The following is a 15,141-nucleotide window of genomic DNA, read 5'->3' on the forward strand; positions in this document are numbered from 1 at the left end:
TTAAAACACACTTAATTATGTATTTTATGTGGGTGAATTATATAATAAGTGAGGTGTGTCTCAATAATGCTGTTATTTTGTGGAGAGGTTCAGGGTAAAATTAATCAGTGATGGATTCAGTGCTTGGTTATTACAGGAGCTAAATAATGTTTGGAGCTCTCTCTGTACACCTTTGTGGTTAACATCTTAGGGAACCACCATGCTGCACCATAAAAATGTCTCCTTGTGCTCCTAAGACACCACCATGCACATGGGAAGTGTTACACAGAAGTGAAGTGGTATTATTTGGGGGGCACTTCTGTGTTCATTTGCTGCAAAAGAGTAACAGGGGTATGCTCAGTCACTTCCAGTCTTCTGGCTTGAAAATACCTTTTATGTTAATTTTTAGCTCAGAATTAGATATGTGATTGGAGAATAACTCAATGTTTCCTGTTCTTAGATTCAAGCCCTTGAGCGTGCATATGATGATCTTTGTCAAACAGAAGGAGTCCCAGCGCTACCTTACTTCTTAATCAAGTATGATGAGAACGTGGTGCTGGTTTCCCTGCTTAAACACTACGGTGATTTCTTCCAAGACCAAAGGACAAAGGTCAGAGAAACTCTGAGTTTCATTTTATCATCCATTAAAAAAAAAAATCTGATGTTCATGTTATGATAGACTACTACACAATTCAAACTCAGATTTCTTTGGCCCTCCAAAGAATGTTGTACAACGTTTCTTTGTCTTCACCCTTTCCCACCCCCTGCCATTCCCAGATCACTTTCTCCTCCATTTTCCTAGCTCACCTCCTATTGGGTTCCTCACTTCCTATTAGTGATAAAGTTATTTCAGTTTTTGTTGCACTATATTTTGCATCTATATTTTAACTTATTTCTAGAGTTACCACGTATTTCAAGCCCTGCTTACCTCTCTCCTGGACAGTTAGTCTTTTTGCTTCCGTCTTGCACACCACCACAATAGAAGAATCTGCTTTAAACTGCTCACATCCACCCTATCTTTCAATGATCACAAGTTAATGGTGTCTTCCTTCTGGCTCCAAGCCACCTTTCCTGCCTCATTCTTCCACTGTTTTCCTCATAAACCATTGTTCCAACCAAGTTTTCCTGTTGTTGTTGGTTTTTTTTTTAATGTTTATTTTTATTTTTGAGAGGGGGCAACAGAGAGAGCAAGATGGACGATCCAAAGTAGGCTCTGCGCTGGCAGTGCAGAGAGCTTGAAGCAGGGCTTGAACTCACAAACCGTGAGATCATGACCTGAGCCAAAGTCAGACACTTAACCAACTGAGCCTCCCAAGCGCCCCCCAGGTTTTCCTGTTTTTAACTAGACAACCCCACCACCACCACCGACTAATCAAGTCTACCTAGGACTTTTTCTATATCTCTCTTTGACCTTGCATTGTGTCATCTGAAATCTCTACCTGTGAAGATCTTAAGAAACTCTCCTTGTTGGGATCCTAGCTCCACAGTAAAGCCTTCTCATAGATCTTCCCTTTTCTGATCTCACTACATTTATTCCCTGTTCTTCATTTACTGTTCTGTTCCCTTGTCAAATAACTTTTGTTCCATACTAGATAGTAAGCTCCCAAGGGCAGGACTGTGTCTTATGTATCTGCATCTCCATAGTGTCTAGCACTTGTCTTAGGTCCTCAATAAAAATTCTTCTGAATGAATCAAAAAGTACTGTGAGTGTCTTTTAGAAGTAATGAGATATGTAGTAAGCTATCTCAGCCATATAAGAGATTGTAAATTAAAAATAAAAAATTAATGAATTTTATGAAGTCGTGAAATCAAGTAGGATAATTTCACTAGCCATGTAGACATATCAGAGTTGAGAAAAGAGAGACCTCTAACTGATGTCCTTATTATTCCTTAGCCTGAACTTAAGATACTTTCTTTAAGTACATTTTTTCCCCATTTACATTAGCATTTTCCTTCACAAAATAATACTTTCTTCAGTGCTTTGCACTCTATTTTCTATCCTCTTCTTTTCTGTCTTTTTGAAAAATACCAGTTGTGATCCACTAAGTGATTTGGACTCCAAAATGGGTCATCACTGTAGTTTGGACAATGTTGTGTGCCAAGTTTGAGAATACTGTCAGATAAATGAACTACACTAAGTATGGTTCCATTCGTTATTTTCATTTCCAGCTGCATCTTTCTGCTTTTAAATTCTCACAAAGCCATTCAACTATCATTTTAAGTTTTTGTTTCTTAAGTAAGCATTTTGTATATCTCCTACTAATCTTTTCCTGTTTTTCAAAGACTAAGATTATACTATATTCTCTTTTATTGTAGATTTTAGCATAATACTGTCACAGTCTGTGTCAACATCCTTTCTGATAGATAGATAACGTGACATTTTTGACTTATAGTTTTCTCATACGTCTTCCATATTAGGAGTCTCCTTGTGCATCAAATTCCTGCCATCCCCCCACTCACCTTGAATTATTTCTTGGGAAGGAAGAGTTTATAGATACAGAATGACTGGGTTAAAGAGTTTGGACACTTGAAGGTGTCCGATCGGTAGTGTCCTGCTAAGTGTTTGACAGCTAGCTCTCAGGTGGGGCAAAACCCTGACCGTGTAGCGTTTGCTTCTTCCTGGGGTTCCAGTACTCCCGCTGTGGCCAGCATCAGGCTACCAGTGTGAGGTCCCAGAGCGCAAGAGATGGGGAGAGTTGGTAACAGCTGGCTCTCCCCTTTCTGTTCCAGCCAGCTCTGGCTCACCATTGCTTATTATAACTGGGACTCACACACTGTGCAGTTTGCCCTCCTGCCAGCCATGCACCTTTTACCAGCATTGGGATGTTACACATTTTACACATCTGCATCGGTTAAAGACTGGCCTTGTTTAAGTTCTTATTTCCCTCAGCGAAATGTTATTCCACACTGGTCACGGTGACGCTGCATCACCAACAATTAGTTGTCTTTCAAGCCACTGCTTGTGATTCCATCAAAAACAGCCCATATCACTGTTCTGTTGCCAGTCTTTTAGGAAAGCTTGCTTGGGTCTTCTGCTTTCTTCAGAGTAGTCGTTGAAGATTGGATGTTTGGGATACATTTTGTAATTTTAACAACATTAGCCTTTAATTCTAGGGTTTTAAAAATCTTCGGACAAGAGTGATGGCCAAGGAGCAGCAATTGGTATGCTATTAGCGGGGCTATTTCTTCACTTAGCAAACTCCACATCTTGGCAGCTGTCTGTGACATCGCTGTGCATTAGATACTTGAATTTTTGTCCTGTACTTTTAAAACATGTAATCACCTTTGCGCATTTCCTGTTACATCAAGTGTTTGAGTAATAGATGTCCATTTGTCAGGGAAGTGTGTTTTATGGGATCAGTGTGGAAATTTCTCTAGCCCAGGGTACTCAAGTTGACAATTTCACCCTCTTTTCTTTCTCACATTGAATTTTTTCAGCAAATAGCTGGGTGGACCATAGCCAGAACATGACTGAACCACTTCAGTGAATTGTGTGCTCTCAGCCAAGTAGAAAGGAGCATTTATTTCGTCAGCCTTATAAACAAGGTTTTTTTTTTTTTCCAATTACATTTTGTTTTTTTCTACTGATTTGTGTGATAAAAGGAAGTGATTTGCCTAGCTTCACAGAATGACTTTGTGGCAAAGCCAATTGGAGAACGCAGAACTCCTATCCCATGGTTATTTCCGACTGCTGCTACCACCAGACAAAAAAAATCTATTTACCCAAACAGTTTAGCTGGCCTACCTAGCATTGTGCTGACTAATAATTCCTACAATGATTGAGGTACCTGATTTGGTTCTGAAAGCATTTAAAGATTTTGAAATCACTTTTGCATCATCAAAGAAATACTAAATGACGTTCAGCCTCATGTCAAATGTGTTCCGTCATTTTCCTGTCTGGATGCTTGCTTTTTGTACTCATGCATGCCTCACGTGGGTAAGAGAGTTACTCTGAAGCATCTCCACGTCGACCTCCCTTTATGGGTGATAGATTTCTCTTTAGCAGTTCATTCCAGCCCTGTAGCTCCTCTTAGGTCAGGTTGCTCCAAGAAACTTACTCCTGTTTTTTCCTACTCAGAAAAAGATTTCTTTTTTTTTTTTCTTATTGCCTTCCTACCTCATGGCCTTTGTATTTAGTGTCAGAAATATGCTCATTCTTTGAAATTAGGCACCCACCTGTAGTATCTAATATGATAGTCTAACTTCTATAATTTAAATTCACTTAGTTCTGAGGCATCCAGGTGGCTCAGTCAGTTAAACGTCCAACTCTTGATATAGGCTCAGGTCATGATCCTGCATTTGTGATCTCACGGTCATGAAGTTGAGCCCCGCATCGGGCTCTCCACTGAGTGTGGAGGCTGCTTGGGATTCTCTCTCTCCCTCTCTCTCTCTCTCTCTGCCCCTCCCCTGCTCACACACATACACTCTCTCTCTCTCCCTCAAAATAAATAAATAAATTCACTTACTTCCAACTCTGCATTTATAGATGATAACACCTAAATGTAGAAAATATTTGATAAACTGGAATTTATCCCCTTGTTTTCTCTGCGGGTTAGGAAAAGAGAACCTTGAGACTGAAGGTAGAGAACTATGTAACAGTAAGATTGAACTGAACAGAGAGGTCAGTGAAGTTACTACAATAGAGTTTATTTACATTGCTGTTATAGTTCACATCATTAAGTGCTTGCCTTGTTTCCAGTGTCTGTGTCCAGACAGAGTTCTCCAAAGGTGAGAAACCTGGCATAGAGAGGTCATATGAGAGTAGGTGACTCAGGACATTGGATAAGATTCCAGGTTTATTGAGTCACATTTGAAAGTTTGAAACTCAAGAATCTCTATACAAAAAGTATTCTCTGAATTGATACTATCTGGATTCTTCCCAAATAAAACTTAAGTAGCCTTTAGACACCCAGTAAGATTGAACCTAAGAAATTTATATTGTCTTATAACCTATGTAGGATTTTTTTTCTCTTTAATGTTCTTTAAAGTTCTGTAATTCTGAAGCTAGAAGGAATCCTTTGAGATGAAATGATACAACGTCTCCATTTTATAGGTGAGGAAAGCCCTTCTCCAAGGTCTGTTTTCCCCCTACACTTGTATGCCTGCCTGCTCACACCCCAAGGCTGAAAATCAGGTAGCTGTAGAATTAGGACGCATGCCTGCTGACCTCCACATCAGCTTTTTTCACCACATCAGGTCATTTTCTTCTAAGCTGCTTGAAATGTCACAGAAGTAGAATGCAGGTGTCTCCCCTCTCCCCCTTTTCTTGCTGGATAATAGAGTTGTACATGTCTTTGATGAATTTTTAAAAATTTGAAGTTGAAGCGATGATCAATAAATGTAGTTTGTCCAGCAGATGCCTTCTGTCATGATTGACAGCAGGCAACAAAAGTGTCCCAGGTGGTGGTGGTAGCAAACGGGACCAGAAGAATTCAAGGCAGACAGCTTCTTTGTTCATAGGGAGCCCTGGGTGGGGAAACATCATTCTTCGAGTTCTCTCGCTTCTCAGAGCAAACCCTGTGAGATTAAACTGTCACATTCTTACCCAGGAGAATCCCAGGGTCAAAATGTCACTGGAGGGAGAACCTGTGCTGTTGAGAAAGGACAGGGGAGGGAAAGGAGCCAGCTGAGATGCTGCACCATGGTCCTCGATGTGAACTTCAGCCATCACCTCCCTCCAGCCGCCCCCCAGGATCCCTGCCTGAAGATGGGGCATGAGAGACGGAGCTTTCCATATAGCGGGGCATGGAGAAACTGGCCGGTTCTGTCATTTGTTCGGCACAGTTTGCTGACTAGCCAGTACCATGCCAGGCACCAGGGATGGAAAGATGCATATGATAGACGACCTTGCTCCAACACTCACAGAGCTTAGAGGCCAGCAAGAGAAACAGATGTGAAATGCATCCTGTATGACCTCCATTCTAAAATGCTTTCTTCCTCACATTTTAATTTTTCTAAAGTCAGGAATTTCTTGCAGTTGTATTGTATCTTTGATGTCGTGACATTTCCTTTTCTGTACAGTTTGAGAGTGGATTTTATAATCTGTGGTGCCTTTGAATCAAGAAAATACCCTGGTTTAACAAATAATCACAACTACCGTGGGAAAAATATAGGATGCAATGAACTCCATTTTAAGCAATCCTAGACCTGAGGTGGCTAGTGCCAAAATGATGGTGCACACAAGAATCACCAGAGGAGGTCACAAAGCACGTGGGTAATGGTACCGAGGGAGTGTGTGTGTGGTGGACCGTACTTTGAGAAATCGCTACAGACTCTCAAGAGGTCTTTGTAACTTGGCTGTACTTTAGAATCACCTGGGGTGCTTTTAAATAAAACAACTAATGCTCAAGCCACGTGCCAGACCAATGAATGAGAACTTCTGGAGATGGGACCCAGGCAACAGGAATTTTGAAAGCTTCCCAAGTGATTCTCCTGCACATTCACATGTGAAGACCAAGGCTGGAGAGGGTTGAGGGGCAGAGTAGTGCTCCCTACTCACTGCAGATCACCTGGGTCCTTGTTAAAATGCAGATTCCGATCCAGCAAGGCTGGAGACAGGGAGTCTGAGATTCTGCATTTTTAAAAAATGTTTATTTATTTTTGAGAGAGAGAAAGAAACAGAGTGTGAGCAGGGAAGGGGCAGAGAGAGGGGGAGACGCAGAATCTGAAGTAGGCTCCAGGCTCTGAGCTGTCAGCACGGAGTCCGACACTCGGCTTGAACTCATGAACTGTGAGATCATGACCTGAGCCAAAGTTGGACGCTTAACTGACTGAGTCACCCGGGCACCCCTGAGATTCTGCATTTCTGACAGATTCCCAGGTGATGCTCTGCTGGTGCATGGACCACATTTTACAGAGAATGGAAAGACATAGAGCCAATCCAGACTTTTCAAGGTAATGAAAAATGGCCCCCCAGGCTTTTTTTCTTTTGTCTACAAGACCACCTTCTGTAATGGTTTGCAGAGTAAGTCTGTGGACAGGTCCAACTGCATCAGAATTACTTAGGCGAGGCTCATGACTGGGGATTTGAAGGCACCGATAATAATATTAGCAGCACTACACGGGTGGGGGTTTCATGTCAGTATCACACTCTAATCCTCACTACCTCTCTGTGAAATAGGTGCATGCTTTGATTCAGATTTTAAAAGCTGAGGCCTGAAGAATTTGACTCATTTGCCCTAGGCCACTCATGTAGTAGGGGACAGTACTCAGAATAGTCTCTGCAAACTCTATTTGTAAAAGCTTCCTGGATGCTGATGTTTCATCTCCTGTGGAAGAGGAAATCTCAAATAAAGATATTCTGTATTTCCTGAGATGATGGTCATATATTTGAATCTGCATTGAATTAAATATGAATCTGTCTGTGTGCGTTAAAGACATGAAATGGATCTAGGCAAAAATGTTTAGTGTTAGGAGTAAGAACATTTCATACAGGGAGGGTAGCAAAAACAGAATATCCTTCAAATAATACAATAATTGTCTGATAAGACAATAGTAAAATTCATTTTCAGATATTTTTACTGAGCACAGATGAAGGCTAATTAATTGTCCTTCAATAGGAAATAGAAAAAAGTTACTGTACACCAAAACAATGAAATGCTCTTCAGCCACTATTGACAGTGATTGTAGACTGATATTTATTGGCAGAGAAGAGAATTCACAATAGAATAAGAGATATAAAACAGTATGTATAGCATGATATAATTTTTCTTTAGCAATAAAAATTATATACTAAAATAATTGTACAAAAGTTATACTAATAAAGTATATTTATTCAAAGATAAAGTTATGGGAGGTTACACACCAAGGTGTTAATGTTGGTTTTCTCTGGATGGTGATCTTAGAGGCCTTCCTTCCTTCCTCCCTATCTTTTGTTTCCTTTCTTTCCTTTCTCTGAATATGGGTTAAGATTCTGCTTTGTATTTAACATATTAAGCATTTCAGTAAATAAATGGAATTGTTTGGACTGATCCCATTCTTATAAAACTAACTGGATCTAGAATAACCAAAATTCTGCCGTGTTTTTATTTAACCCAAAAATACACCCATAAAGGAAACCTGTGGGTTGATTTATGGTTCTCTCCCAGCTATCTTTCTTCCCTTCCTGACTTTCTCTCTCCTTTCACTCACTCACCCTTTTCCTTCCCTCCATCCATCCATCCATCCATCCATCCATCTTTTCATCATTCAGCATGCATTCACTAAGTATCTGCTGTGTATATATGAACTGATCATTGGGAGATGAAAAAGATACTCCCTGCTCTCTAGATGCTCGCTGCTTCTTTTTTTTAGATACACTTTTCATTTTGGAGTAACTTTAGATTTATAAGAATTTGAAAATACAGTAGAGGGAGGGTTCCCATATACCCTCTCCCAGCTTCAGTTTTCTGTAATGTTACCACCATACATTAGCATGGTACCTTTGTCAAAACTGAGAAACTGGCATTAGTAGGTTACTATTACCTAAACTCTAGACATTATTCAGCCTTTACCCGTTTTTCTCACATCTTCCTTCTGTTTCAGGAGCCATTCCAGGAGACCACATTGCATTTTGTTGTCATGGCTCTTTTGTCTCCTCTGGTCTGTAGCAGTTTCTCAGGCTTTCCTTGTTTTTGATCACCTTGACAGTTTCAAAGAGTATTGGATAGTTATTTTGATAGAATGCCCCTTAATTTTGGTTTGTCTGATGTTTTTGTATGATTAGGGTTACGGGTTTTGAGAAAGAGTGCCACTAAGGTGAAATACCCTGGTCATCACATCATATCAGGGGTACCTGCTACTCACATGGCATCCCTGATGATGTTAAACTTGACCACTTGGTTAAGGTAGTCTTTGCCAGGTTTCTCCATTGTGTGGTTACTGTTTTTTTCTTTGGAAGTGGGTCACTAAGTCTGGCCCACTGTCAAGGAGGAGAAGGATTAAGCTCTACTCCTGGAGGAGGCAGTATCTGTATATATTGTTTGGAAATCTTCTGTAAGGAAGACTTGTCTCTTCACCTTCATATATTTGTTTATCCCATCATTTATTTGTATCAGTGTGGACTCCTAGGTATTTATTTAATACTTTGCATTATAATCCAATACCACGTTATTTATTTTGTTGCTCAGATGGTTCCAGCCTTGGCCATCGAATGCTGTTTCTGTTGGTTCTTGTGTCCCCTTGATGTGCCCCCATGCTTTTGTTTGTTGAGCACTTCCTTACTTTTTTTTTTTTTTAGTTTATTTATTTTGAGAGAGAGACTGCATGCACACACACAAGCTGGGAGGGGGAGAGAAAGGGAGAGGCAGAATCCCAAGCAGGTTCTATGCTATCAGCACAGAGCCCAATGTGGGGCTTGAACTCACAAACTGTGAGATCATGACCTGATCTCATGAGTCAAGCTCAAGAGTCAGACACTTAGCTGACTATGCCACCTGCACCCCCTTCCTTACTCTCTGGTATACAAGATGCTACAGTCTCTTCTTGTGTTTTCCCTGTTCCAGCCCTAGAATTAGCCATGCATTCAAGGAGCCCTGATTCCTTTTATTGGAGGATGGTATTTAGAAATTAAGATCTGGGTGCTGCATGCTCATTGTCTTTTGAAAGGAAGAAGAGAAAATGAAAAATGGTATGTGTAATGTACAAATTGCTATGGAAGCACAACGGACAGAGTGACTGTTCCCACTAAAGGGAGTCATCACTGAAGAAATGTATTTGAAGTTGAATAGAGTTTTCCAGACAGAAGTCAGGGTTGAGGGAGTTGGAGGGGGGAAGGAGTAGAAAGGAATATATGTTAGCAGTATCAAGAGCGTCTGACTGTAGACTTATAATGGCAGTGGCCCTTCTTTTATTTTCTCAGTACATAAACATTAGCAATCTTCACAGATTGTTACCTTTTTATTAGAGGATGGTCTCTATGTGAGCCTTGACAGTTGACTGTCTTCTCACCCCGTTTTCCCATGCAATCTTTCTTCTTTTTACATGTACCTAGTTCCTACTCTGCCAGGCCTACTGCAAGGCATTGGGGTGGTGCAGAGAAGAATTTTATAGCCCCCCCATCCAGAAGTTCTGGGGTCTGGTGTGAGATCCTTTTGCTTTCTTCTCTTCCCTCTAGCCCTTCATCAAGTGTCTAATTCTTAGTGCTTTTGCAGAACAGCCTATAAAGGCAAGAGGAAGTATTAGCAGTGTCTGTACTGTGAAACTGACACAATGCTTGACTCACTCACAGTCTTTTCTGTTCACAGATAACGATTGGTGTATATGATCCCTGTAACTTAGCCCAGCACCCTGGATGGCCTTTGAGGAATCTTTTGGTCCTAGCAGCCCACCGATGGTATTTACATGTGTGTGTCTGTGTCTCTGTCTGTGTCTGTCTGTGTGTCTCAGTCTACCTATTTTGGACATTGTGCCTGCCTGTATCTGTCTCTTTTTTCCCCCAAATGCATGTTTTCATTTCTGGCATGGAAACCAGATAATAAATCCATAAGTCAGTCATGATCCAATTTCCATCAATGATGAACCCCTAAGTAGGTGTGTTATGGAGCTGCAGATTCTGACCATACTGCAGTGAAGATATTTCAGAGTAGGGGCAATCACCCAGAGGTCCCAGTCCCCAAATTCTCCAGCCCCTCCCTCCACCTGTCTGGGTCACTCTCAGATCGGATTTTCCTACTGTTACCATCTTCCTTTCCTCCTAGCCCTAAAATAATGAAAACAGGGTATCTAAGAGGTCAGTATACATTTGAAAAGATGCTCAACATCATTATTCAGTGGACATAAAATATAATGAGATACTACTCAGTATTAGAGATAACGAGGTACCATGCTGAGATACTACTACATACCTACCGAATGACTTAAAAAGATGGCAATACCAAGTGTTGTCAAAGATGTGAATCAGTTGGAGCCCTCAAACACTGCTAGGAAACTGGCAGCATCCCCCAAAGTTAAAACTATCTGTGGCTCAGTGATTTCTTTCTCAGGTACATAATGCACAGAAATGTGTACTCAGATAGATACAAGCAAACACATGTGCAAGAATTTTTATAGCGGCAGTATTCTTAATAATCAAACACCGGAAATAACCTGGATGTCCTTCAACAATGAAATGGATAAGAAATTGTGGTGTATTCATTGTGATGGAATGTGATGTTGTAGCGAATCTGAGTGAAATACTGATACATGTATCAACACGGATGACCTAATGTTGAGTAAAACAGGCTGGACCTAGGAGAATATGTACTCTGTGATTCCTTCTAGGTAAAGATGAGACCAGACAAAACCCAGGAATGGACGTGGACAATAGAGTAGTAGTTACTCTTGAAGGGGGGTGGGCAGTGACTGGGAGAAGGCATGAGATGAGCACCTTTATATTTAAGATTTGTGTACTTGTCTTTGTATCTGTTTTACTTACATAAAAGTGCTTAAAACAAATGAAGATAGCTAAATTATAGATTTTCCCCAGAGGGAGAATGGTTACACTTGCTTATCCAGGTGGTGAGTCTGTAGAGTGCACACAGGCCTCCTAACTAGTACTGACTGAGGTGCTGTTTCACAGAATATGAATTCAGGGAGTGAGAGGGAGGCCCAGAAGAAACCATGTATGTCTTAGAGGTTCTTTTTAACATCTTGCAATCTCTTTTCCCCTGCATTGATGATTCATTTGTTAGAATTATTTATTTGCAACATGATTGTTATATAAAATTCACTTAGAAAGCAATCACAGCCAACTCACTGCTCAGCCTCTAAACATTTGGACAAAGGAGAGCATACGTGTATGCATTCAAAATCTCTCAGAGGTAAGGGGCGCCTGGGTGGCGCAGTCGGTTAAGCTTCCGACTTCAGCCAGGTCACGATCTCGCGGTCCGTGAGTTCGAGCCCCGCGTCAGGCTCTGGGCTGATGGCTCAGAGCCTGTAGCCTGTTTCCGATTCTGTGTCTCCCTCTCTCTCTGCCCCTCCCCCGATCATGCTCTGTCTCTCTCTGTCCCAAAAATAAATAAATGTTGAAAAAAAAAAATTTAAAAAAAAAAACAAAATCTCTCAGAGGTTAAAACCATGCCCCAGGGGTGTCAGGGAGGCATAATTACAATGCTTTGAATACTCCAACTGGTTTTGCTGAAGCTCTTATGAGAGCTCTCTCTTTTCCTTCCTTAAAAAAAAAATGAATTAATTAAAACCTGGCACCTGACATCAGGAGTAGCAGTTTCCAGTCTGTTGAAGTCCTCTGCTTCCGAGACCGCACCATGCAGGGGGTGAGAGACATCGCCCACAGCATCGTCTTCGAAGTGAAGCTTCCAGAAATGGCATTTAGCCCAGGTAATTTGCCGGTCGTTGAGAATGCATATAATTATCATTTATCAGAAACCTCAGCAAGTTTAACTTTCCTTTCATCCCTTCACAATGGCAGAAGAAGGTAGAGAAAAGTACAGTTCTTACCTCTTTGCCCATGGGAACACCTCTCTTGAACAGAGGGCACTGCTCTGCTATTCAGAAAGCAACAAAGGCAAAGATTGTCCTCAGGAAATTTCCTCCAGGCCTTTTTTTTTTTTTTCTTTTCAGACTTGAGGATTTTTTTTTTCTCCCTTCCTAGTTTTTGTTTCATATAAAATCTTTATTCCTGACCTTTCTTAGAGGAAGAATGTTACTTACAGATTTGTTACATAAAGTTATGTGTGATCCTGTTCTCCACATAGTAAACCAGTTAGCAAAAGTGCCATTTCTCCTTCCGTGTTTAATATTCTTTGTAAGATCCTGTGTAGTAGATATCATAAGTTAGGAAACTTGGGCTCACAGGTATTTTATAGATGTGTGTGTACGCATATGTTTATGTGTTTATATACATGTCACAAAGATAGAATACATACTCAACTTCGAGTAAAATAAAGATGATAATACCCACCTCATGGAATATACCCTAGGGCAGATCTGGGTCCTGTGTAAAAGATATGCAATGTCTGGTGTAGGTATTTAATAAATGCTAATTTATGTTAATTTATTATCTTACGCCAATCCCAGCACTCTCCAAAACGATCCCTCAGATTTCTTTGACTTTCATGCTTTCCAGGGTACCTTTACATATGTTGTTTAATCTGCTTTTCACCACATCTGCGTTGTTCAAGACACATTGCTTTCTTTATAGTCTGGGGTCATGTGCTTAAGAGTGTGTGTGTCAGGGAGGGCAGTGGTAACATCTCTTCTGAGATGTCATTTCTGGAGTGCAGAAGTCAGAAGGCTTTAGGATTGACTCTGACAGCATTTTATTGGTGAGTTTTTGCCGCAGCACTGATAAGTGTCTTAAATAGATTTCTCAGAAAGATTGAGGGTGGACTCGGCTTGGTCAAGCAGAGGAGAAGGCTGTAAGTTGTAAGTTCAGAGCCCTAAGAAATTCACTGCTTCCCTGCTGTCTTTAGATAGTTGCATTTGATTTAGCACCCTCTTCTGGCACATTCTAAAATAGCTTCCATGGACTCAACTTAGGTGCCATACCTTTGTTATTAAACTGCAATTTGTAGATAGTTCTAGGGGAATGGGTGAGTTAACTAACAAGTAATATGTGTCTGGTCTATGCCCCACAGGCCACTAGATGCCTTCCATACTAACTCACTCAATCTTGCCAGCCACCCTACAGAGGAGGTACTTTTGTTTGCATTTTTATGATAAAGTCATTGGATGATTCTTCCTCCCCATTCCCAATTATCTTGCTGATACGTGGTGAAGCTGGCAAACTCCAGAAACATTGCACATTTCCTTTTGAAAAAGATGTTGTTTGTCATCCAGTAATGCCTCTGCTACATTTTTTTTATGCTTGATACTGAGTGTAGATTATGTAATTTAGGAAAGGCAAGTTTTCTTTCTTTTTTCATGTAAATTAATATTATCCCTCTTAGCTACAAATAAAACCTTAAATAAAACTTTGTAAAGAGTTATTCTATAGCGTAACGTGAACTGAAGGTATTGATATAGTAGTAGTTTATGCTATTTCAAAGACATCCTATAGTTGCAATGGCACTGGTATGAGAAGTATGGTTTTAAATATCCTCTGTCATCTTTGGCTCCTCGTGGTACAGCCAAGCCCACTGTCCACTGCTGATAGAAAAATTATTCTGGTAGCCGGCAGAAGGAGGCAGCAGACTCTGCAGAGAGTGGGAGATCCTTCATTTCACGTCCTTGATGTTCTCCTCCTGATTGTTCACCTGTGAGAAAACAAGACCTAATTTTCCCCTAAAAAAAATGTTTTTCTATTAATTTGGGGCATGTCTTATGGATTTGATTTATATAGAGGCAGACAGGATAGATCAAGTATATTTTTTTCATTATTAATAAGCTTAAGGTATGTCTAATTTTCTTAGAAATGGCTGTAACATTTTGAGAACAGAGATGTTTTCACTTGAAATGAGATTTTATTTGTACCATGACTTCTTATCTGTAACAGGAGAAAGCTTAGGCCAGGGTTATTAATTGCAGAACTAGACTGTGTGGTTTGAAGTTCTTTTCAAGTTTTTGGCTATATGTTAGGGATGCATTTTTTTTTTTTTGAAATTAAATGTAAGACTAGTGAGAAAAGCAGACAAAATATGAATTAGTAGCATGTCTGAACTCCTTCCCCAGAAAAAAGAATTTTGAACTCTTAACCTTTTTTAAGAACTCAAATCTATTACATCAGTTCTAATTTTTTGTTATATTAAAAAAAGACACACGTGCGTGCATCAGAGTACCTGAGTTATAATGGGAAGGGACATTTGTTTTCTGGCTCCTCACTGTGAATGATATGTCCAGCCATACTGGGGCCCAAGTAGCTTTTGAGGATAGTTGGCCCCAAGGTTTTCCCTTGGTCATCCTATCGCAGAAAGGAAAGATTGTGTCAAGGAAATCTACACCTTCTAGGTCCCATAATTATATTGAGCAATACTATTTTTAAAAACTAAGGTCAAACGTGGAAAAGTTCCCAAGGAAAGGAAAATAGAAGTGTTGACAGCCATCTAAAAGTAGGAGAATGGCCAAAGAACACCAGAATACAAATTAGAAACATAGACTTCTTCCCAGTAGTCCTGTACATCTTTAAGTCCAGGAGTTTCTGTTCCTTCAAAGACTGTTACTTAAGGCAGATACTGGAGGGCATGCTGGCAGGGTAGATTGTGACTGAGTGAATTCCCTGTTACAGAGTAGAGGCTTTCTTGTGAATCT

The 15,141-nt window shown here is 40.4% G+C and overlaps 1 protein-coding gene across 4 annotated transcripts in view; it reads left to right on the forward strand.

The window, feature by feature from the left end:
* ATG7 (autophagy related 7) overlaps positions 1 to 15,141 on the forward strand; it is a 249,548-nt gene that overhangs the window by 32,239 nt on the left and 202,168 nt on the right. For all 4 annotated transcript variants that reach the window (XM_030307412.1, XM_030307414.2, XM_030307415.2 and 1 more), the window contains exons 7-9: positions 440 to 589; positions 10,203 to 10,291; positions 12,152 to 12,273. In XM_030307412.1, coding sequence (XP_030163272.1) covers positions 440 to 589; positions 10,203 to 10,291; positions 12,152 to 12,273 — 361 coding nt within the window. The remainder of the gene's footprint in view (positions 1 to 439; positions 590 to 10,202; positions 10,292 to 12,151; positions 12,274 to 15,141) is intronic.

The sequence above is a fragment of the Lynx canadensis genome, chromosome A2 (assembly GCF_007474595.2).
Source record: "Lynx canadensis isolate LIC74 chromosome A2, mLynCan4.pri.v2, whole genome shotgun sequence".
NCBI classification, from domain to species: domain Eukaryota; kingdom Metazoa; phylum Chordata; class Mammalia; order Carnivora; family Felidae; genus Lynx; species Lynx canadensis.